Source organism: Amblyomma mixtum, chromosome 1 (genome assembly GCF_055824585.1).
Source record: "Amblyomma mixtum isolate Tamu chromosome 1, ASM5582458v1, whole genome shotgun sequence".
NCBI classification, from domain to species: Eukaryota; Metazoa; Arthropoda; class Arachnida; order Ixodida; family Ixodidae; genus Amblyomma; species Amblyomma mixtum.
The window spans coordinates 4,116,128-4,139,853 of NC_143012.1; the positions used below are offsets into that span (position 1 = coordinate 4,116,128).

At 46.7% G+C, this 23,726-nt stretch overlaps 1 protein-coding gene across 11 annotated transcripts in view; it reads right to left on the reverse strand.

Moving 5' to 3' along the window:
- p120ctn (adherens junction protein p120) overlaps positions 1–23,726 on the reverse strand; it is a 107,586-nt gene that overhangs the window by 27,537 nt on the left and 56,323 nt on the right. For 9 of the 11 annotated variants that reach the window (XM_089541875.1, XM_089541867.1, XM_089541853.1 and 6 more), the window contains 13 exons: positions 18,388–18,459; positions 16,755–16,918; positions 15,905–15,979; positions 10,534–10,578; positions 8,757–8,937; positions 8,079–8,259; positions 7,655–8,008; positions 6,654–6,941; positions 5,865–6,009; positions 3,512–3,632; positions 2,918–3,034; positions 2,193–2,359; positions 194–438 (listed from right to left, as the gene is read on the reverse strand). In XM_089541875.1, the coding sequence (XP_089398001.1) occupies positions 194–438; positions 2,193–2,359; positions 2,918–3,034; positions 3,512–3,632; positions 5,865–6,009; positions 6,654–6,941; positions 7,655–8,008; positions 8,079–8,259; positions 8,757–8,937; positions 10,534–10,578; positions 15,905–15,979; positions 16,755–16,918; positions 18,388–18,459 (2,155 nt within the window). The remainder of the gene's footprint in view (positions 1–193; positions 439–2,192; positions 2,360–2,917; positions 3,035–3,511; positions 3,633–5,864; positions 6,010–6,653; positions 6,942–7,654; positions 8,009–8,078; positions 8,260–8,756; positions 8,938–10,533; positions 10,579–15,904; positions 15,980–16,754; positions 16,919–18,387; positions 18,460–23,726) is intronic. The other 2 variants (XM_089541888.1, XM_089541894.1) reach the window with 2 other exon arrangements.

Genomic DNA, 23,726 nt, shown 5'->3' on the forward strand with positions numbered 1-23,726 from the left:
ACTATTTGCACATGCCTAGCAATTACAGTCCCAAAGTAAGTCCTAAAATAAAGTGTGCCAACGGAAATGTGGGCAGAACTCAAAAGCACTCCAAAGAACCCAAGAGCTCTAGGTGCCCAGTTTGGGAAACCCTGGGAATGTGGCCTCAGATGTGCAACAAAAATTAAAAAAAAAGAAAGAAAAATGGCCCCACCTTTGATAGCAGCACCCGTGGCACGTGAAGGCGTGGGTGCCGGGGCGTGCTTATCGTACTCGGGGTCCTCGACTTCCTGGCACCGGTAGGACAGGTTCCGCAGGGTGCAGACACAGTTCTCCACACTCTTGTTGTCCATGTCGTTCTTGCGCACTGCCGTCCGCATCAGGTGCAACAGGGCATCGCAGAGGCCCTCACACTCACGCAGCTTCCGCCGAGCGTACTCTCCCGCTGAGCTCACATTTCTGGCAAGGAAAAATGCAGGGGAACGCATGTCACTCAGCGAACCCAGTTCAAAGTAAGCGAATGAGATGCAACGGTGAAATGAGTCACTAACAGTGACCAGGCGGCGAGTGAGCAAAATGGTTACTGCTACCTCTGTTGATTTGAGAACAAAGCTTATTTAGCAATGCTGGATTAAATGTTATTACAGTCAAACCCACTTATAACAATATTGCTTTTAACAATATATAGGATATAGCAATGTACAGCCGCGGCACCGTCACCTTTGCAATGTGTTCTATGGTAAAATAAACCGCTTGTAACAATGCTGTCATACTACATTGTCAGTTGTAACAATTCAAGTCGGTTATATAAGGAGAGCATAAGGACGGTGAAAAAATGTGCAACTTGGTATGCAAGTATGGCCTGTCACGGCTGATGGTTTCGTTGCCTGCAACGAGCTCAAGTTGACTGAAAACGAAAGCCATGCTAGTGCTGGCCAGGCTAAGGACAACGGCCTCCTCCACAGCCATGAATTGCTTCCGAAAAAGCGGATTTCGCCAGGGATACCCGTGACGCCAAAAATCACAAAGCTCCTGCCAATGCAGCGATGGCAGAACTTTGGTCTTCGATGCGCAATGATGACGGCGACACGCAGGGTCTTGAAGAATTCTTGCACGCTGATGATGCAGTCGTGACAAACGAAGAACTGACTGACGAGGCAATCGTTGTAACAGTCACTGGCATGGAAGACGATGACAGCAGTGATGACAAAGACGAACTCGAACCAGTGCAAGTTGTGTCTCATCAGGGGGCCTTAGCAATGATCAGGTTACTGCTCAGAGCCACTTGCAAGGTGCCAGCATATATGGTGGTGTGACACACCCTAAGTGACACGCAGAGGTGTAAGGTGACGTGAGGTGAGGTGCTACACAGCATAAGCACAGACCTTGTTTTTCAAACAGCACGCCCAAAGGTCCTGTTTTCACTGCCCCATAACACAATAGTGAAGCACAGCACAAGAAGCTTGTGCTGCCCATTGACTGTTGCTGCTACCAAAAAATTACCGACGATTACGTTACTTCCTAATGCGAAATTTGAGCGCAGCAAATAAGCTGTTTCACCTTTTCGATAGATTGAGGCAAAGAAATCGAGCAACACATGTATGCGCTATCACAGAATTTTTTTTTTATTTTTCACACGTATTCGCAATTTCGGCTCGGGCGGTGCACATATACAGATCCGCCGCCACCGATCTGGCTCTCTGATTGCCACCGCACAGGGGTTGCATTGGAGGAGGAGCGAAGAAAGGAATTAAGTTCGAGCCGGCGCTTTGACAACCGGAGACTCGCAGGAAGAGGGGGGAGGGGGGCGGCGTGTACACCCAGCGGCAAACGATGGGGGCAGAAGCGCGCGCAGCAAGCGGACAACACGATAAAGGGAGGAGGGAAGAGATAGCAGCGACTGACTGATGCCGCTGACGCCGATAGCGCTGGGGGGATGAAAGGGGGGCGGAGCTGGTTACGAGGCCGACGACGATGCGAAACCCAGGAACGGACGCCAAAGAGCTGCGCTCTAAAGAGTGTGCACAAGACGCCTCAATGCCAGCTTCACCACTATTCAGGGAGACTCCAAGTTGCCTCACAGGGGCGGCTGACCACTCCATTAGGGTAGACAAAGAGTTTTAAAGTCATTTCCACAACTTGTGGAAACAAAACTGCTTGGTGAAATGAGCTTAGCAGAATGCCAGCCAGTAGAGATTTGAGTGCTGGCTCACCGTAGGACCCCGTTGGCATTGCGGAACACGATGGTCCAGTAGATCTCCTGGGGCTTGGTGTGGTCGCCACCGCCCCTGTCACGGTTGCGGTCCCAGCCGGACAAGGGGATGATCACGTGGTTCACCAGCACCTGGAGCGCATCGTCTATGATGGGCCGCTTCAGCTCCTGTGTAGCAAGCCAAGAGAGGGAGAGAGGATGACGATGACCACAGATGACGACCTAGTGTCATTGTGTAAGGAAGATGAAAAGCCCCCTTAACTTGGGGGGAACACAAAGGATGTGCATCGAAGCACAAAGTGAGAAAGGACGAAACCAGTTCTGTCCTGCGCTCTCATTAAAGGTGCGCCAACCTATCTTTCAGGACAAGCTTCCGCCTTAAAATAAACATCTGAAGTTTACATAATAATGACAAAAAAAATTGATCAAAAAATTACCAGTTATCTGTCAATAATAAATGCTTGTACAAAAGGCTCACAATAATACCTTACAACATGCAACTGCTCATACAAGTTCGACATGCAATAGCAGCTGCTGAAAAGATATGTTTTTATGGGGGTTAATGCTTGTTATGCCATGTTTAGTATATGTGCAAGCCTTCCCTTAAAGCTCCCTTGCTCCAAAAATGTCTGGATTTAATAAATCAACAGAAACACCCTTCCGAACAGAAAAAGAAACATGGCTGAGGTGTTTCCTTAGCAAAAAAAGAAATTGTTGATAACCCACCTCACACGAAGAGAGGTTCCACAGGACGCCAGTGACCAGCTCGCGAATTTCATTATCAGGGGTCTTCCGAAGAAGGCGCACCAGAGCAGGTATGCCGCCCGCATTGCGGATGGCCCGCTGCCAGGAAGGGAAGCACGGAACATGCATGTCAACTCCACTCAGACATCGGGAGAGCAGGAAACTGCTTTGGGCAATGCTGACACAGCAAGAGATGAAGCAGGCACCAGTTCCACAATGAAGGCATATTCTTTAGCTTGCGAAAAGTGCACACGGAACAAAGTTTGTCGATTACATGATATCGATATGCTGACCAGTTGGTAAAATGGTTCCGTTTTAGGCGCGCGGAGCATTACAGATGAACCAGATTGAACGGACTGTCCTCTCCACTTATTTTGCCTTTTGACCTCCACCAGTTTTGTCTGCAAAATCAATCCACCACATCTTCCCAGTCAACTTCGTCTGCTGTCTGTCCCCCTTTCTGCACTTGTGTCATTGAATATCGGCCATCGGAGCTTACAAAAGTTGTTATGGACATGCGATTTGTTTGCACTACAAATGCTCAGTACACACGTCTGAAGTTGCCATAGAACTCACCTTATTTTCGTCATTTTGCCGACCATAGGAGAGGTTTCTAAGGGCACCACAGGCATTCCTCTGAATCTCTGGGAAATCCTGATTCAGAAGCTCAATCAGGAGGGGGATGCCTCCCAAAGCTCTGCATTAACAACAAAAATAAGACTTCAGTCCCTGCTTTAATGAAGTGGCAATCATTGAAGCAACTTTTATGGCGTCTCCATGTACACTGGTAAGTTCACTCAGGTCCTAAGCAATTTTTTTGCTGAAGAAACAATCACAGAGGCCGTGCAGATGTACAGACATGCATAAGCTACATTAACCTACATGCACACTGAAGGGGCACTGACCACCCTTGTGGCCGTGAAGCACCATCCCCAAAGCCTGCGGCTGCCGCAAACAATTTTCAAAAAGACTCATTATTTGTGGAGTTACAGCCAACGCAATCAAGCCACTCCCCCACGCTCCTCTCCTTCCGTTCCCACTTAGGTTTTCCTCTCTCCCGCCTTGTCCTCCGCAAGCGAAATTCGCCCTCCTCCTCCAATGTTAGCGGGAGGCATGGAGTCTGGTGGAGTACATCACATGCCTATGTCATAGCCCCGTCTTGGAAAGTATTCTTTTCTTCCTTTTTGCTACCTGCGATATTTTGGTGTGGGGGGGGTGAGCCGGCAGTGGTGGCTCTTGGCAATGTTTCGTTGTGCTTTTTTTTTCTTTGTTCTTTCTCACCAATGTTTTGTATTAAAGTTTTTTTCCGCCTCCACCACCCCTTCCCTGACCTTTCTGGGTGGGTGTTGAGGCATTTTGTCTCCACACAGGGAACGATCAAGAGCTCAGCTCGACCATCCCAACACATTAGTGAGTGCATCCTTTCATATATAGTCCGGATTGGATATACTGAACCGGGATATTTCGAACTATTGGCAACATTGAAGACAAAGATTCCTGTGTAAAAATATAGAAAAGTTGCGCAGTATATCGAAGTCGAATTGCACTAGTCATTTGATATATATAGAAGTGTCCACCAGGCCCCTGCAAGTGCAGCTTCTCCGAACAGTGCTCTTTGATCACTTTTCGTGCGCTGAGGCGGGTCGGCTGCTTGGGCACATGATGGCATGCGACGCGGTTAATGTTGTGTGTGCTTGGGGGAGGCCTTCAACCTTTCGCACTCATTTTCCATGCCACATTGCTGCCATGTTTTAAAGCCAATATAACTAAAGCCTGGCAGTGGCACTCGCCATGGTGTGCTCGTTTCGCTGTCAAAGGCATTGCGGAAACGAGCTGTACCTTAATTTTAATGAGTGATTATTCCATTCACAGTGTACTGGTAACAAGATTAGAGATATTTGAAGGTGATGGCTACTTCCAAAGAGCAGCTCGCTGCTGCTTTGGTGCGAAACAATGCCTAAAGAGAGGTGTGTTCCGAGCACGCCGGCGGGTGGTATGTTGCTGCAAGAAGTGCGTCACTAGCGTGGGTGCAATGTATTCTTCCTTCTAAGTTACAGGCTAGCTTATTGCCATTTTTTATATAGAGAATTAACAATATATTGGACTGTTTCGTGATCTCATACAGTTCAATATATACGGGTTCGACTGTATCTGTTTCCGTCACTGTCAGCCCAAGTTACAAGGCACCCTTTTCATGCCTGCATGCCTGCTTCTGTGAAGCCTTCCCACTGTTTTACGATCGGAGGGGCGGGAGTCCCTTTTGTTCCGAATGCACGGTGAAGCGTGGCACCGGAACCGTCTGGAATTTCTTGGAAACCAAGCCCGTGCATGTGTACATGTTTGTGTTTTTTCTGCACGTCTGTCTTCTCAGTTTGTAAGTTTGTGGCTTTCAAGGAAGTCAAGAAAAACAAGAACAGCGGCGATGCAGACCAAATGGACAAAATGAGAAGCAGTGTGCATGTGGTGTAGGAAGGCAGTACACACGGTACACAGAACACGCCGGAGCATATGCGAACTAAGACAAGAAATTAAAACCTTGTTATTGGGGGGCTTGTATGCATGGGCAAACACGTATGAAGGAAATATTTGAAGAAAGAAGCACTGCCTACAGTGGAACAGTGGAAACACAGGACTGTTTGTGAAAAACCTAAAAGTGTTGACAGTGCGGAGCTCGTTTAGCACCCACCGTAAACTTCAACTTCATGCGCTCCACTGATCTCCCATCACATGAGGGCGATGGCCCTTGCAAAAATAAGTGGTATAACAAAAAAACTTACCAATGAAAGAACTGCAACAGGCGAGAATAGATTACAGAAGAATAATATAAACACACTAACAGTTCTCCATGCCCAAGTCAAAACAAGCTCGGGCTTAGCCGGAGGTGCTAAGTGTCATCAAATTCAAGGCAATCAATTGCCGTGCCACCCACCGTGTCTTCTGTTTCATGCTGTTGTCCATGTAGCAGAGGTGCTGCAGGTAGGCGGCCGCATTTGCACGCACCACACTGTTGGGGTGGCCCAGGAACTCTATTACCTCATGGAGGTCAGGGTCTCGCCACCGCACATCGCCACCACCTGGGAGAACAGAGCGGCAGTTGGACACGAGGCATGCAGCAGCAATTCACTACAGTGTCTACGAGATCTAACATCATCAGCCTGACTACGCCAAAAAAACTTGAGAAAGCAGGACAATTTGTGAACAATGCGAACTGAAGGATGCACGGCCTGGTTGGCACATATGCCGGGTTATGGCCTCCCGACTCTGAGTGTCGCATTTCTCATGCACCCGTTCTCTGCTGGTAAGCTGGTTCTCTGCTGTAAGCACTCTGGAACAGCTTTGTCGAAAGTAAACCAAAGGGTTCACGTCTATTTAGTAAGGCTCTCGTGGTATATGTGGCCGTCGTAGCTTGTGGAGAGGTGAGGACAAAATATCTCCTCTCAATTTCAAGAGATCTGGAATGCTGGCAGTGCATAATTATCCATACAGCAGGGCCCAGAAGCAAACTTGAGCTCTACAATTGTCAAGGACTCCACCTTTCTACTCGTGGTTCCCATTGGCCGGCAAATGAATGGGGGAACTTTTCTTAATCCCTACGCAGCTAGGAGCACTACAACAGCAGCAACACCACCATTTAATCCCACCCATTATTGCAGAAAAGGCTACGCAAAGCAGTAACAACAGGTTAGAAGACAGAGAGACAGAGAGAGCATGCGCTGACCTCTTGGGTCAGAGCCATCCAACGGGGGTCCGACGTAGGGCGGCCTGGGGGGAAGCTGCCCTTCCAGAGGTGGGGGTGCAGGGCTGGCCTCTTCTTCCTCCTCCTCAAAGAGGGCCCGAGGGGGAGCACCCCCATAGGGGCCCCTGGCGCCACCCGGTGGGGGCCCAGCCTGATGCTCGTCGTAGCTGGGCCTGCGGTCCAAATAGCCCTGGGGTGGCGGCGCTCCTTCGTAGCCGGGGCTGTACCCGGGTGAGCTTGCACCGGGGGCACCCAGGTAGCCGTAAGTGCCTGTGCAGGCAGTCCACAGCAGTGAATTAGGGTTCCCGTGGGTAAGGCACGCACTTCAGATCAAATAATGAGAAATTTTATGCAACAACTCTAGGACTGATGGCAACAAGCAGTTTAGAGATGAGAGCTAACTTTCGCGAGACTGGATTGCCTGCCCACTGGCAGCCTGTTTCTGGTGTGCAACGGTATCTCACGGCACCATCACAGGTGGATCACATCATGTCACGCTAGTAAGTCACATCAATAACCTCACACCACGCCACTACGTCACATCTTACCGTGCATTCTGTACGAACCAAAGTGACCACACAGTCAACGCACACTGTGCTAGCCAGTCAACCAAGCAGTCTGCGAAATATTCATTGTGCAAACTGCCTACTAAAAAGAACACTTAGAAGGTTTCTAGTTTGCTATACACTTTTTTTTTTTTTTACCAGAAACAATACTGCAACTGAAATTTAGCCCAGCAGCTCATGCAATTTCTCAGCATACAGCTAAACCTCTCACGTCGATGCCTCGCTCATTGATCAAAAGTTTTGCAGAGTGTTTTGCTTCGAAATCAATTGGCATTATCACTGGCCTTGTTCAGCTATAGCAATGCCATCTATGGAGTTCACCACGAAACAGCAAGGCTAGCGAGCCGACAAGATTGGTGCGCTTTGGCTACGTAAAGCCGAGACAAGCACCATGAACCGCATCAAAAGGTGTCTCACCATAGCGGTCAGGATGGGGTGCTGGCGATGGTGTACTCCTATAGCAGTCTGGCGGGTACTCCACACCCCCCCTCGGAGGTTGCGGGTCGAGCTCATCATAACCCGAGTGCCCATGGCTGTAGCCATCTGGTGCAACCATGAGTGGCGACATCATGCTCCGCGATGCTGCTGCCTGGGGAACGGCCATGTGCGAGGGTGGCAGGGGTGACTCGGACGTGACAGAGGGGGGTGTCGGCGCCTGACCAGGGTAGCCACCGTAGTCATAGTCGCGCAAGTAGGAGCCGTATGTGGCGTAGTCCTGGGGGTAGGCGCCATGTTGAGGCGCCACTTGACTGGCTGGACTAGGGGGCTCGCCTGTGCGAGACAGAGTGTGTCATGTTAGCAGTTCCTCACAGGACATCACACCAAGAACAGAACAGCTTACCTGTGTCATAGCTGCCGTAGCCATGGGAGTTGTCGGTGGTTCCCGTGTAGGGATATGTGACATAGTCGGAGCCTGACATGGGCATTCCGTGAGTTCCGTACGGATTGTACTCAAGAGGCTGACCGTCTGGACCTACGTGACGGACTTCTCGTGTCTTTATGACCTTTGTGACGGTTTTGACCTATACAGGAGGCAGATAGATAAGCCTTCTTTAATATGTGCAGAATAATTAGGTACAGCGTAACACCCGTCCAAACGCCCAAAGAAATTTTTTTCAAAGACTGCACCTGCAACATTCATACGAAATGCCTACAGCAATAACAACTACAGATTTCAAGAAAAATCTATAAATTACATGAATTAACGCGTGCATGCGCACACAAACACTTCTCACGACAATCAAGTAAAAAGTGAAACTGCCTTTAGCTCACAACCAACAGTCAACTGTCATACACGTTTAACTCTAAATTTATACTGAATGGGCGCTTTTATTCTCTCAACAATTTCTGTGCTGATAGAGCAGGGGAACACAGTTTCTGACTCTGACTACATCCTGTAACTATACCAGTGCTACATTCAGTGCATGCTGGCTGGTTAGAGCACTAAAACATCGATTTGGCCCACGGCCTATCAGCCAGCACGGGCCACAAGGTCTGCTGACATAGAAACACAAGGCACCTGCTGCGTCTTGGTCTGCTGCGTCGTCCGGCTGACGAGCTGAGCGTTTTCGCTGGGCACCACCAGCTTGGATGAGTTTGGCGAGTGCTCGCCGTCGCCCACTTGGTGACCGTTGGTTGACGTCGTGGTGTGGTAGTTCATGGAATAGGACTCCTGCACCTGTGGGGAGCTGCCATCTTGCCTAAGAGGGCGTGAAACAAACATATGCGGCACCAGTGAATATCTGAGAAAGTCATGAAATACAAGGACTAGCCTGTCACAGCTCTTGCAAGATTGCTCGCTATTATCCTATCGGATCCCTAAAGGCTTGGTCAACATGCTATCTATGTTGTATTGAATGTGGGTGTACATTTTTGCAAGAACCTAGTGAAAACATGGCACACAAAAGCATGACAGTGCAGATTTAATGCAGTACAGATAAAATGACATGGCAGAGTGTTCAGAACTGAGTTACCAACAGAAATACTCTGCCTATAATGAGTTCTGTAACATGCAACTACAAGCTCGGGACATCTTCAGTCAAAATGAAGCCCTGCAACAATAAAGAAACAACTAATAGAGACGCATGCATGGAAGCATTTAGACATACATGCTCTTGCAATAGTGAAAACTGAAAAATTAAGAGAGCCGTCCATAGCTGATACATCATCTGGTTCTGTTCGAGTTGAACTACAAATAAGTCTAACTTACTTACACGGAAGTTTCAAGCGACACATATTTCTTTTAAAAGCGTATATACATCTGTGCATGTTTTCTTTGTAATGATGTGTAAGGCAGTAGTATACCTGGATTAGCTCGTGATATTCATCAAGAACTGCCAAATAATGTCTAATCGAATTTTTCTTATGCTGTTTTGGTATCAACAGCTGAGTGGTGGCTATGACGTCAAAATTGAGTACGGGTCATGTAAGGCATAAAAAAACTGTGATACAATCGCTGCTTTATAGCTTTAATTTACTAAAACGCTAAAGCCAGCTTGCTCCAATAGCTAAAATGACAACAAATGAAAAAACAACGATTCTATTGCAGTTTTTGCATGCCTCATGTGACCTAAACTCAGCTTTGACGTCATGGAGTTATTGAAACTGAAACAGCACGAGAGAAAAATTCGATTATAAATTATTAAACGGTTGTAGGCGAATGCCACATTGTGATCCATGTATAGTAATGTCTTACACATCCCTGCAAAGAAGAAAGCATGCCACCAAAATCAAGTGTCCATATTCCTTCAGCATACACTTTGGAAATCAAGACATGAAAAACTGCATGCAACGGGAGCACACAGTGAAAAAATTCAAACGTCACGCAGGTCGGGCCTAAAAATTTCTAACTACTGTTTGCGGCTTACTCCCAGCAATTGTAGTGCCAGTAATCCTTTTGATGCAGGAAAAGTGGTCAGTGTGTGTCACATGCTCACCACAGCAAACACTGTGGTTAAGGATGCCTCTCGAAAGCTACAGACACAGTGAGTTCGGCAAAACATAAGCACCTATGCTTTTCCTAAGCAGTAATCGATCACTAAATCTATCATGTGCAGTGTGACGAGGCACATGACTACCTAAGTGCAAGGACAGATGTTAAGGGGACATCCAAAGGATATTGTATGCACTGCCAAGCACTACAAAGCAAGATGGAAATACAGGCAGCAGAAGCAACATGCACCTATCCTCGTGACCAACAGAATTTAACCGGGGCGATTATGACCCTCCAAAAAGCACAGTTCCCAGACACTGAAAACACACACCAGGAACAGTCACTCCAACAGTTCCAAACTTACATGTAGCGATGATACTCTGTAGTTGTTTGATCAGGATAGTAGCGCCTACATAGAGTAAAAATTTGACACAAAAATAATGTAACAGTTTTTCTAGCAAGTGCATGCAACGCAAAGTGCGGACAAACAAGTCTCTCAAAAAACGGCAGGAGTGATTAGGGCATGAACTTTTACTCAAGCTATTTTTCAAAGTGGCATCATTTGCTGCAGGCTGACTGCATTCGATACAGAAGCAAATACAGGTGATCTAGAGAATGCTCCCAAATTCACAAGCAGAGGCTAGCTGCAACACATAACCTTGCACACGCAACCTTAGAACCTTAGAAGAAGGTCACAGACAACACAAAACTTCTGAGGGCTGCATAATACAGCCTTGACTATAGAAGTCTCAATAAAAGCAACAGAAAAGTAAATATGACAGAATGAAACAATTACAATTTCATATGTGAATGGGTAGGCATACAATGCACACCTTAACAGATTACTCCATAAATTTTTATTTTGGCTAAGAAAATTCCAGTCAGCTGCATTTATGCCGAAAGGACCCACACCAACTTTAGTTTTCAGAACAATGACCTGGTTGATACGTTTTAACAGTTTTTTGTAGCGTATCATATGTAATACAACATACAGTTAGGGGTACTTTTTGTGAAAATGTGAAAGTGCAATTAAACAGCCACGACAAAACAAGAATGGCAATACCACACCACAGAATGGCAATTTCTTGTATGAAAAAAATTTTTTCAGATATCCAGCCAGACTAGCCTCTAAAACGCATGACTAACGCTTGTGGAGACTTAACGCCTATGGCACTATGGTAACAGCATCAAGGGGCCAACGGGGCTAAGCGGCTGGTTGCCTTGATGAGTACTTGAAGAGTTGAATCGTGAACCTTGCTTTCTATCATTGCGTATTCCTGTTCTGCATTATCTAGGAAGCGGTTTAAGCAGTTGGTCTGTTTCTTCATGTAGCGTGTTTTTGGCACGAATATTTGTCACTGTCTTTGCCTTCGATCATCTTTGTCCTTGCCGTGCAACGACCAACCATGCTACGCTGCTGTTTTAGACCAATCCAGTTTCTTTTGCATCCCTTTTATTAGTTGTCCGCATTTTATGGGTTGATTTCTGCCCTGCTCTTCGCACTTCAAAAACAGCTGGCGTCATTATTGCTTACTTTCATCCTTTATACGATCTTTGTCTCTCTCTTGTCTCCCAAGCTTTTTCTACCTCCATCAACAGGAGTTCATCTTAGTTTTCCTCACTTAGTATACCAGCGCCGCTCTTGACACCACCTGCCAAATGAATAGAGGAAACTTTCCTTTCCGCCATAAAATGCGCTGGTGTCTTATCACCGTTTTAATTATGAGGAGCAACTGATTAAGAAGGGCAAGTAACCTTCTGAATGCGGAAAAGTATGTAACATCACTCGATTGAGGTGGATCGATTTTCTGTAGCTCAAATTATGAAACACAATACAGCGACAAAATTACCCAGAACTGCATGTTGTATCATATATGATATGCCAGTAAATACCCCTCTCACAATACAGTCTCAAGGATTATAGTGCAGCAGATGCTGCAACAAAACAACAAAGAACTACTGTATGAGCTAATAATTTCCTTAAAACACTACCTTAAGTTAGAAATCAAAGAACATTTTCTCTACCTGATGAATTTTCTCAAGAAACCCGCAGCACTATGTCCACATGCTTTTGAAAAAAAAAAAAAAAAAAAAAAATAAGGAAATCTTTCCAAAGTTCGAGTTACTGCGGGCATGGCTTTCAGACAGTGCACACTGTAATACTAAGTAAGAAATCATTTATTACTGTTAACAATTATTTAGGACAAGAAAATGTACCATATCCTACATTATGCGCTGTGCAGTTACGGCTGTGAAACCCACCTAGTTTTTTGCAAAGCTCATTTCAAGCCAGAATAAAAAGTATGATATGTACCAGTATGCTGCTATTAATGTCACATTTCAAAACTCTTTGGTCTTTTTTTTTCATGACTGATGAAAGTTATTGTCTGGCAGTGAGATGTGTCTCAATGATGTTTAAGCACCATGATGTCAAAATGAAGCAAAACGACAGTGTGCATTAACATCGATCAAAATGTTCACAAAACATGCGCTAGGTTCAAAAATCTCAGACCTGGCTGGATTAATGAGCTTGAATTACAGTGATCCGACTGTGCACATTCATGAATGAGGCCAATGAAATGCTTTTCTCTAGTTTCTACCTTCAACACTACCACGCTCACAACCTTATCAGAAAACCAAACTTTCCTTTCCAGCCAAATGGCTGCTCTTGGGTGGATGCCAATGAGTAATTACTTGTAGCAAATCTTGTTATAGATCTACTTATTACAAAATCAACTCCAACTTGGAAGATTCCCCACATACTGGATCAAAGTGACTATCCTGATGAGGCGGTGGTCTCAAGTTTGAACCCCAGACCACAAAGAATTTTTTTTTAACAAAGAAGTTTCTGAGGAAGCTGTACATAGAGAGCCGATCACACTTGTCTAGAGTGCTCGGACGGCGTGCTGCGGAGCAAACGAACTGAAATCTTTTCGGAGCTGCTTTGCTAGCGGTAGGGCGCTGGTGCCTGTGCGTTCACGTCTCTCTTCAGCTGCTTTCCAGCGCAAGCATTAGCAATGGAAGTGAATACCTGCTTCATAGTTTCTCTTCATTCTCCCCGAACGGCACCTTTCCAGCGCTCTAGACAAGTGAGATCGACTCTGTACAGCTTTCTTTTGTTGCCGTACGGCTGCTCTTGGGTGGATGCTAATGAGTAATCACTCCCTTACTACAAATCTACTCCACCTTGGGGGATTCCTCTAAACATTAGACCAAAACCAAACCTACTGCTAGCCCCGAGGTTTAAACAAGCCCAACGGCTGAAGTAATGAAAAACCTGACCTGCCACCACACAGCAGCGATAAAGCTAACCGTGATGGATGGTTAGATGCAACACAGCAGAGGCAAGGAGTTACCCAAACGAACAGGACTATGTGGGAGACATGGGGAGGAGGGGGGCATGCAGACACAGTGGGCATGTGCTTGGGAACGTGTGTCTGTATGCAAGAAAAAAAGCAGAGCATGAGAGCGAAGGAAAGCGGAATGCACAACTGTGTGACAAATTTACACCCTTGCCTAAGACAGTGTGAAAGGAAATGACTCTGTAATGAAATTTTCATTCTATTTGGCCCCTTGCAGTTAGTTACATCATAAAATACGAAAACGCACAGAAGTAGGCAAGCACTACAAGCTGTGCATGTGCATGACAGCCTATGAAGCACAATTACACCTGTGCTTTTCATGCAAGGTTAAAGGAGTATAGACACCACATTTTCACTTCCATGTTTTCTTCTTTCAGAATATGTGTTAGACGACAGTATACATGGATCACCTGGCGATATTGCCTATGACAGCTAAATAATTTATGATTGAATTTCTTCCTGATGCTGTTTCGGCTTCAGTCTCATCAACAGAACGGTGGCCGTGACGTGTAGGTGGCGTCTCACATAAGGCATGAAAAAAATGAATTAAAATTACGTTTCAGCTATTATATTGCATTTTCGTGCCTCATGTGATCTGAACAACTACATATCACAGCTCGAAACCAAAACTGAAACAACATCAAGAAGAAATCCAATTATAAATTTTTCAGTTGCAGGCAAACACCACATAGTGATCCATGTATTCTAATGCCGAACACACCATTTGGAAGAAAACAGGCAACTAAAATTAGGCGCCTACAGTCCTTAAAGGAAGAGAAAATCTTCCTACTAATCTGGTGCTAGGCATAACCATTTTCTCACAGCTTGTTAATGTCTTGGGTACAAATTCTAGTCCCATGAAGAGGCAAGCATCTGTCCTAGGCAAGAGTGTACAGCCTTTCAAGGAGCACTGACACAAAATTTTGAAGTGGCTTAATTTTGGCGTGTGTGTTTGTTAATATAATATATATAGCAAACAAGGGGAGGGGAATGAGGGGCTCGTTATAAATATTAGAGAAGCCAACAGCCACAGAAACCAAGGGCAAAGGGGATTTTTTAATTAATTTCTTTATTTTGTGCTCTCGTTCGATTTAGAATATTACTGAATATGTTATCGCTTAAAGCTAATTGATTAGAAAAGCAGAAGAAAAAACAACCACATGCCGCCGGTGGGATCCGAACCCACGACCTCCGAATTACGCGTCCGGTGCTCTACCGCTGAGCTACGGCGATGGCTGTCAGATCTTCTGCTTTCGGGGGTATTTATGTTTACAAATAACCTAACCTTGGGAGTGTTCACCAGCGCCACCCACGATCTTAAGCGGCGGACGTAGCATGTCCTGAGTTACCGCTGATGTGACGCAGAACGTCATCAAACGGCGAGGGTGGAAGCTGTGTGAGAACCCTCTTATGCTTCCTATGGCGTCAAGGCTGCCAGAACCGAGGCCCTCACTAAGCAATTAAGCAAACAAGGAAAGGGGAATGAGGGGCTCGTTATAAATATGAGAGAAGCCAATCAATTAATCAATTAGCTTTAAGCGATAACATATTCAGTAATATTCTAAATCGAACAACAGCACAAAATAAATTAAAAAAATCCCCTGTGCCCTTGGCTTTTGTGGCTGTTAGCTTCTCATATATATATATATATATATATATATATATATATATATATATATATATATATATATATATATATATATATAGTAACAGCAGCAAAAGTTCACAGACACACATCCTCAGAAAAAAAAATTACTGCAGCCATGCCTTACAACCGAGTTGTATGGTATTGTTACAGTAGATATAGCATGCACTTCCCCTAATACCTTGACACGTTTCAGGAGACCAGATCACGTGACTGGTTCAAAATAATAATTTTTTTTGTCGTTCACTCGCGTCCCATAAACTTTTGCTGCCGGTTTATATATGTGCCTGGTGCTAAGCAGTGCAAATATTAAAAAGTGCTGAATATGAATGCAGGTTCAAAAATACACTGGTGCGATCGTAAACCCTGAGTGAACAACCAACTTAAATGTGGAGCACCTCACAAGATACGATGTAAACAAGTTGCTCCTTTGTATAGAGCACCGCAGTGCAGGACACACCTTTGGCATGCCAGAGGCTTCCAAGCCCAAGCGGCCACTAGGTTTAACCAGCAATACAGTGTCCTACACCTTGCTCTTGATAGTTGAAATCAAAATTGGCGAAAAATAGTGAATCTACACTCATCATTCACCGTGCAGTGAAAATCACAGCTCTGGGCCATCATCAAGGTTGACCCCAACTTTTCAAGATCAAACAAACAAAGGAAATAAATCAAAGTTATGTGTCAGTGCTTGCTGAGGGACGCTATGCATGGGCAGTGAAACCAACCTCTGCACTTTCTCCACGAGCTCAGTGCGCACAAGGTGCTCTTCCTCTTTGGATTCCGTCTTTCGGTTAATGATGCTGTGGCGAGGAAACACGAGGTGCCGGGGGGAGTCGGGGCGGGGAAATTGGGGTTAAAAGCAGGGCGAGAAGGAAGGAAGGAGGAAGGCGTGAAAAGCGTGAGCAGCACAACACAGCGGAAGTGGCGCCGAATGGGTTGCACAAAAGAAGCAGGCAGCGTGAGAAGCGTGAGTGGGTGTGCCAGCTTGTGCGTTCACCCATTTCTACACGCTACTGTTCTGCCGAACTGAGCATTGCTCGTCAGCAAAGGCTGTTGAGTTCTTGCAGCGCTATTCAGTAGTTTTAAGATGGCAAGGCATGTAATGCACTAACCACATGCGCTAAAGACTATCGAGTGGGACATCGCCTGAATATGTAGTTACTGCTGAAGAGAACAGGGTACCACTACAACTCAAAAATGTCAACGCTGCTTAAACAGACTGTGGCATTTTTTCTTCACACTAACAGTTTGCAAATTCTTTTCAAAGGCACTTTAGACTCAAACACGGTCTCAGTGATAAGCACTATTCATCTCAAATACCTCCTCTTCAGTATATTGCACAAAATAGTAGGAGAGCTTTGGAAATCGCTACCAATTTTGAGGGAAAGAAAAGATTAAAAGAGACTGCTTAGGTACTAAATGCAACAGCTTCTACACACTTATCTACATCTTCCAACTGCCATGCACAACAGGGGCATGCAGAGGAACTGTCCAGGCAACAAGCAACGACCATAGTGAGAAAAAAAAAATGAGGGGCGTTGGCCACCATGCAAACAGGGCCACACTAGGACTCACAGGTGCGAGTCTGTCATCTTGGGCCGTGTCTCTCGTTCGTCGTCGGCCCCAAAGTTGCCAACCTGAGGAGGTGGTGGCCTCCAGGCGTACGGCGGCTCCTCGGCAGAACCACTGACCGAGACGCTCGACACACTCACTGCGTCGTCTCGGTCCCGAAGTTTGATCTGCGATGAGCAGTAAAGAGGAAGAGTCAAGCTGCTAGAAACTAGACAACTCCACAAAAGCTGAGGCTCGAAGGCCTGCACCTCTGTTCAGTCAGATCCCACCACATACACATAGCTGGCTTGCTTGTTTCATTATCATGATCATGCAGAGGTTGTAAATCATGGGGGTTAATGTCCTGAAGTGACATATGGGCTAAGAAGGACTGCGCAGTGGAACGCTCGAGATTAATTTAGACTTTGGGGTTCTTTACCATGCGCCGACATTGCCAAGCACATGGGTGTTTTTGTATTCAACCACCATCAAAATACAGCTGCCGTGGGCAGGGTCAAACCTCTGAGCTTGGGATCAGCAGCTGAACACCAAAACTACTGAGCCACCACGGTGGGCTCCCAGACACTGTATTTTACGGTTTAGCTGCTTGCACATAATATACACTTGACATTTCTGTTCGCTGCCAATTTCTGGCTGAGAACAAGTGGCGCCACCTGCCAAGGCACGGGAGAACAACTGACTAAGATGGCTGCTTGCTTCGTAGCTTGCAAACACCCAGCATCTGCCCGGTCAGTTCAGCAAGTTCACACACCAGATATCTTTCATTCCTGCCTGAAGAACTATACAAACAATGGCAAGTGCATGTTTTCAGAAAGGCTTGTAAATGCCACAAGAAGTGCTGAGTGCATGAAACTGGCAGTAAAATGAAACATGAAAAGAAACTTAACGCTTGCATATACTTTAACAGTAAAAACTCTCGAAACGAAACAATTGTAAAAGTGAAACATCATGCTTGTCTTTCTTCAGACTATAAATCAAGCCCATACATAGCAGCTGCAAATGACAGGAACGAAATTTCACAGCAAGGTGCAGTTTATTTTATTCTTCTTTTTTTTAAGACCTACTGCCACCACCAAAAAAAGTTTATGGTTTATGGGCGTTTCATGTCCCAAAGCGGCTCAGGCTATAAGGGAAGCAAAGGGCTCCAAAAATTTCAACCACCTGGGGGGTTCTTTAACACGCACTGACATCGCACAGTACACGGGCCTCTAGAATTTCACCTCCATTGAAATTTGATCACCGCAGCCGGGATCAAACCCGCGTCTTTCAGGTCAGCAGCAGAGTGCTATAACCACTGAGCCACCACGACGGCTACCAGAAAAAGTGCTGAGATATGTTGGAACTGAAAATCACAGCAGATATGAGCAAAAACTAAATGCCACAGCTAAGCCATTTTCTTAACAAGCAAGCATAGCCTTTTGGGTTGCATTAAACACAACCATGTTGATCGCAACCTTTCTCGAGAGGAGAGCAGGAAAGAGAAAGGTTGGACAGGGGGTCGGGCACAGAGGCATAGCTTCAATCCAGCCAATCAACACGTCGTTCGCAGCATTTCGAGGACTGCGGTGAAAGATGCAGCTGCACAACAAAACTGACGTGGCAGCACCGTAAAATTGATAGCGAGGGGTACGCTCACCTTCTCAAGCTGCGTTGCAACAGTCTGGCGCTCTGCTTCCAGCTGCCGTGTGAGCAACTCAAACTGGGCCTCCTGCACGAGGAAAAAAGGCCAGTAATTAAGACCCCACTCAAGTAATTAAAACAGTGTTCCACATTAATAAAGCTTCTCCAGCGACACAGCTGACAGCAGCTGTTCGAGGGCACTGCGGACAACTTCCCACAATTTTTTTTTTGTTCTTCGTCAATTAACCCTTTGGCTCTCTTGGACGTGCTGATGTATGCTCAGCACCAAAAACACATTAACTTCTCAGAAAACTGAATTTTTCTTAGCATTCTTTTTCCCCCAACCCCTGGATTCAAACCGAATTGTCAAGACCGAAAAGGACTTGGCGATCACCATTTGGAAGTGAAAGGTGGTGTAGCCCAACCTCAGAGACCCAGGCACAAAACAATCTCGGTATCATCGCAGTCGGCTTGTGAAAAAAGATGGTGGCGGTGACAACAGCATTTTGTTGTTACATAGCTCTATTAGAAAGTAGCCATTCTGTCATTAGAATGCTGTGCTCTATCAATGCAGGCCAATTTCAAATTTTCCCCAGAGTCCCTTAGAAGCTGCTCCAGCAAGAGAGCTAATAGCACATCAATTTAACTAAAGTGTAAAATCCTGAAATCACAAAATTTTTGTTGTATGTCGGGACAAAACCTAAGCAGAACACAGGTGAATGCGTTCACCTGTGTCACTGCAACAACAGCAACAAAAAATGAGGAGGTAGAGCTTGCGAAAAAAAGCAGGGTGAAGAACATTGTTGGCAGACTTGCTCAGAAAGAAAGAATGTAAAGAAAGATCAGCACAGGAGTACTGCTGTCACGCCTCATGGTTCCCCACCAAGCCAACGAAACTTGCAACAAACACAGCACAGCAAGAACTCTGAAAAAACGAGTGCTAGACAGAGATGACACAGCTCAACACAGAAAAGCCAAAAAGGCAGACAGCACACAGTCAAAACTAGCACCAAACCTGACTACAAAGAAATTATGCCAACAAATGACAACAAAAACTCCAAGGCCCGTTTCGATGGCAGCAATCTAAACATCAACAAAACTGAAGAGGCAGAACTAACGCCTCTCTGGGAGTCAGCAACAAAAAAAAAAAAAAAAGGTAGAGATCAAAAAAAAAAAAAACGAAAGATAGCTTGGGCAAGAAATGCGATCGGTATGCTCCCAACACTGAAAAGTGATACCCGCCCCCCCTTTGAAGAAAGAAAATGTCGGAACAAAGCCAGAATTCTAGAAGGACGAAAGGCAACACACAAGCTATGGGGAAAAGGTCTACAGTAACAAACACTGACGCCACAAAGTCCAGACCAACAAAAAATATATATATATATCCCCCCCCCCCTCCCTCCCTCTCTCCCGAGACATAGCAACCGTGACTTGTTTCGTCGGGAAGCGAAACCACGCGACATAGGTGGACCGAGCCGCGAAAGGAAACAACAGGCAGGGGGATGGTATCGCCACGCGCATCCTCCCCACAGTTACGTGCAACGCTGAGGAACCTTGCGCAACGTGACCGGCCCTACGTAATGGGAACAGAGACGACAGATTCAGCTGCTCTTAACTGACGGCTCCTATTACCGTAGGCTCGGAGGGGGAAGGGGGGAAGGAAAAAGAGAGAAAGAAATGTGAAAATTAATGGGTTTTTGTGCCTGAGACAAATTTTTTTTTGCTTCTTTTGCATATGGCCTCCTTCGGACTGGGACGGCCCCTGTGACCGGGAGTCGTACCAGCGACTTCGCTCGTAGCTGCGCACTATGGCTATAACAAAGTTTGTTCAAATGGTTCCGAATAGGTTTTCTGCGGACCAGTGAAATAAGTCACCCGTATTTTGACAAGGAATGTTAATAAGGTGAAACGCTGTTGACTTCTGCGGCTTGTTCCCTGCGCGCTGTGTGCGACTCACTATGTTTCAGCCAACGTTTTTAGATCCCTTTCAGTTTGCAAGCTCCCCCGCGCCGCGCCCGAGAAAGCGGCCCCCGTCCGCTTCCACTCAGCACGCGGCGCTGCTGTCGCTGTCGGACCGGAGGCGCCGGAGCGCTCGCGCTTGGCAGTTGCTGTGACGGCCTGTTCTCAGCCGCGATAACATTGGGAGCGAACACGTCGAACTCAAATTTGCTGTACTTTTGGAGCTGTCACGGTGAAACTTCGGTCTCATGGTTAAAGAACTGTTTCGCCTGACTAGTAAGGGTGAGATAAAGAGCAGGCTGTTGCCAGTTCGCAAAAAACCAATCGTTTAAATTGCGCTTTATCGCATCACGTTTGCGACGTTTAGCGCTGATGATATGCGTATATTGGAGTAGAGCTATCAATATTTCTTCTGGAGAATGCACGAAACATTGATGAAAGGATAAAACTAGCGATGTTCCGCTTCTAGATCAGTCACGAAATTCCGCGCTATATTATCAACGAAGCACCGCACATGCGAACAGCATTTTGCACGTTCTTTAGAATTCCAATTTCAGTGAACACAAGTATAAATGCAGACACACTTAGCTGGATGCAGGGAGGGAATAACTATAGAAGAGCTTTTTATTTGCAATGATAGCACAGACAGGAGCAGCGTCCTGCACTTTCATTTTTAGAATGTTAATTGCATTGAAGACAGACAAGCATTAAATGCAGACACACTAAGTCGGAAGCGCGGAGGGAATGGCTACTTGAAGGCGAGCTTTTTTATTTGCAATGACAACATTTTCTCTCTTCTCTAGCCGACGGTTCACGTCTCTCGCAGAGGAGTGCATGCGTGTCACTATGACAAAATGCAGCACTTGGCATGTAAAAGTGGCCATATGCTCTGCACATCCAAGCCGAACAAGGTTTTGCAATTCAAGCTCGTCTAGCACCTCCCAAAAAACGTCCCTTTCAAAAACGGGACCTTCCTTCAAAGAAATCGGGATTGCTATGTGTGCAATGTTGGTAAACTTTAGCATCTTTTTGGTGGGATGCTTTAAGCACCCTTGCTTGAAGCTTTTGTATACTGTAAGATAAGCGTCGCTGCCAACAACCGGCACAGGACAGCTGATATCTTCTATGCTGATATCTGCTGGCTGCTCCAAATCAGGCGGCGGCGACGCTGGTCGGGCAAACAGCGTGGCGAGCGCCACCGCGCGGAAGAAAACGGAAAGGCGACAATCCGCGCACCGCAGCTTTCAAACTGAAAGGGATCTAAAAACGTTGGTTTCAGCATGCTAACCCAAACCGCTACTGCCGCAATTAAAAAGGGGGGGGGGGGGGGGTATCAGGCTTTTATAGTTATCACCTCATCGCTCCGGAAAACGACGAAAAAGAAAAAAAATTCTACGAGCTTATTTCAGTAACGCTTGTTGCTGGCTCAGCTGGTAATTTGCACTAACGTATTTTTCAAGAAGAGTTAATTTCTTCAGCGTTATCGACGCCAGTAAACGCCGCAACTGCAGCTGAGGACACACAGTGGCGCACAATACGAGCCCGGCTGCACGCAACTTGGAGACGCTCCATTTTCCTTTCCCCTCCCACTCAACCTTCCGTGCAACGGCGCAGTCACCGCAGTATCGCCGGAGCTTGGGCGGGTGCTATCGATCATTCATCGGCTTTCGCCTTTCCCTCTACAGCGACGCAATGACGTCGGTTCCCGCCCGTCCCGCCTCGCTTCTACACCTAGCGCACATCCCCGCAGCAGGGAGGGGGGATCCGAAAAACAAACACAAGGTGGATTCCCAATAACGCTCCGTGCTCGGCATATAACAAAATAAAATAAAAAGGAAAAGGTCTGACTGGGTCCGCAGATTGCGGGCGGGTGTTGACAACAGACTTCCGCGGCTCAAACAAAGCGCCGAAGCAGCAATGCAACATGCGCGAATGCACGCACACAAGACAGAGGCGCGTGTTTCGGCTAGGCAGACGACACTGGCGGGTTTTTAAAATAAAGCGCGCGGTATCCGGCGGCGAGCTGTGTGTGCTCATATCCGGACGCCGCCTCCTCGTCACCGCTGCGCCACGACGAAGGCCGGAAGACGGGAACAGCAAAGGCGACTTCTAAACGGACCCGTCGACACGTATGTGAAGCGTGTCTGCTCTCCTTTTTCTGGCGCATACGAACGGCCATCACCGACACACGGAAAGGAACAAAATTCGCTGATACAGTGATGCTCACGAAGACATGTCTACTGCATTAAAAATAAAAAGGAACACATGCAGATCCGTCCTGCAGTTGAAAATGCACCGTCTCCGGACCCTCTGCATCCTTGCCATGCCGAACTAAATAATTTCCTTCCCTCTGATGATGCGGATCCTACATCAGCGCGGTGTAATGGTAAGCAGTCCGCCCTACCCAAAAGGGAAAGAAAGCTCGCAACGGCTGCTGCCAAAACGCCGGGTGCTTTTGGATAAAGTAATGCCGCGCAGGCGCCGTCAGATTTTCGAGAGAAGTTGGCTCTACAAACATCGCCTGGACCAACTGAAAAAGCAAAGAGCTTGGGCTGGACGGATGGACGCGTTTTCGAAACGGGTTTCCGGCTCAGAAGAAAGATATTTTCACCCAAGTTTCGACGAACACCTCCAGGTGGGAGAAAGGGAGGCATCACACCTGTGACCTAAGCGCTGAAATGAAAAGAAAGAGAGCCAGCCACACTGCCCGAAGACGGCAGTGTCCATCCGTAACAACACACGGACGGCTCACGAGAGGCCACGAATCCGTTCCGTAGTCCGCGTCAACACAAAACCCGGAAGACGACGCAGGAAGCGGGGCTCACCGCTGCTCCTGATGAATGTGACAGCGCTGTTTCCCGCACGGTGAGGCACCGACGTAAACCCACCTCGACTCGAACCCGACACCGGCGCAAGCAGCGACGGGGGACGCGCGTTATTTTCGCCGCAACCCCCCTCCCCTTTCATCTACCGGCGAGGCAGTCCCTTGCCGTTTATAAAGCAAGGAGACGTCAGGAGCGCATTGGGCGTTCTTGCCAAGTACCTGCGGCAGCGGCAAGACAGCGCGCGCCATGCAAGCAGGCTGCTTCGGACAGGATGAGCGCGGCTGAACTGGATTCAGCGCGTTAAGACCGAAAAAAGGGTGAGCACACGTTAAAAAACTAGATTTAGCGAATTTCCCGATACAACGAATGCGTTACGAATTTGCCGCAGATACCTACAGGGACGAATGAAAAGACAAGGGTAGCGAAATGGGGGACTCGTTATGACATATGAAGCAAGCCGACAGTCATCGGAACGAGGGAAAGCACAGGAGAATCTTTTTTTTCTTAGTTTGCGATGTTGACCAACGGGAAGTTAGTAGTGTGACCATTTTTTATTACACAACTAATAATT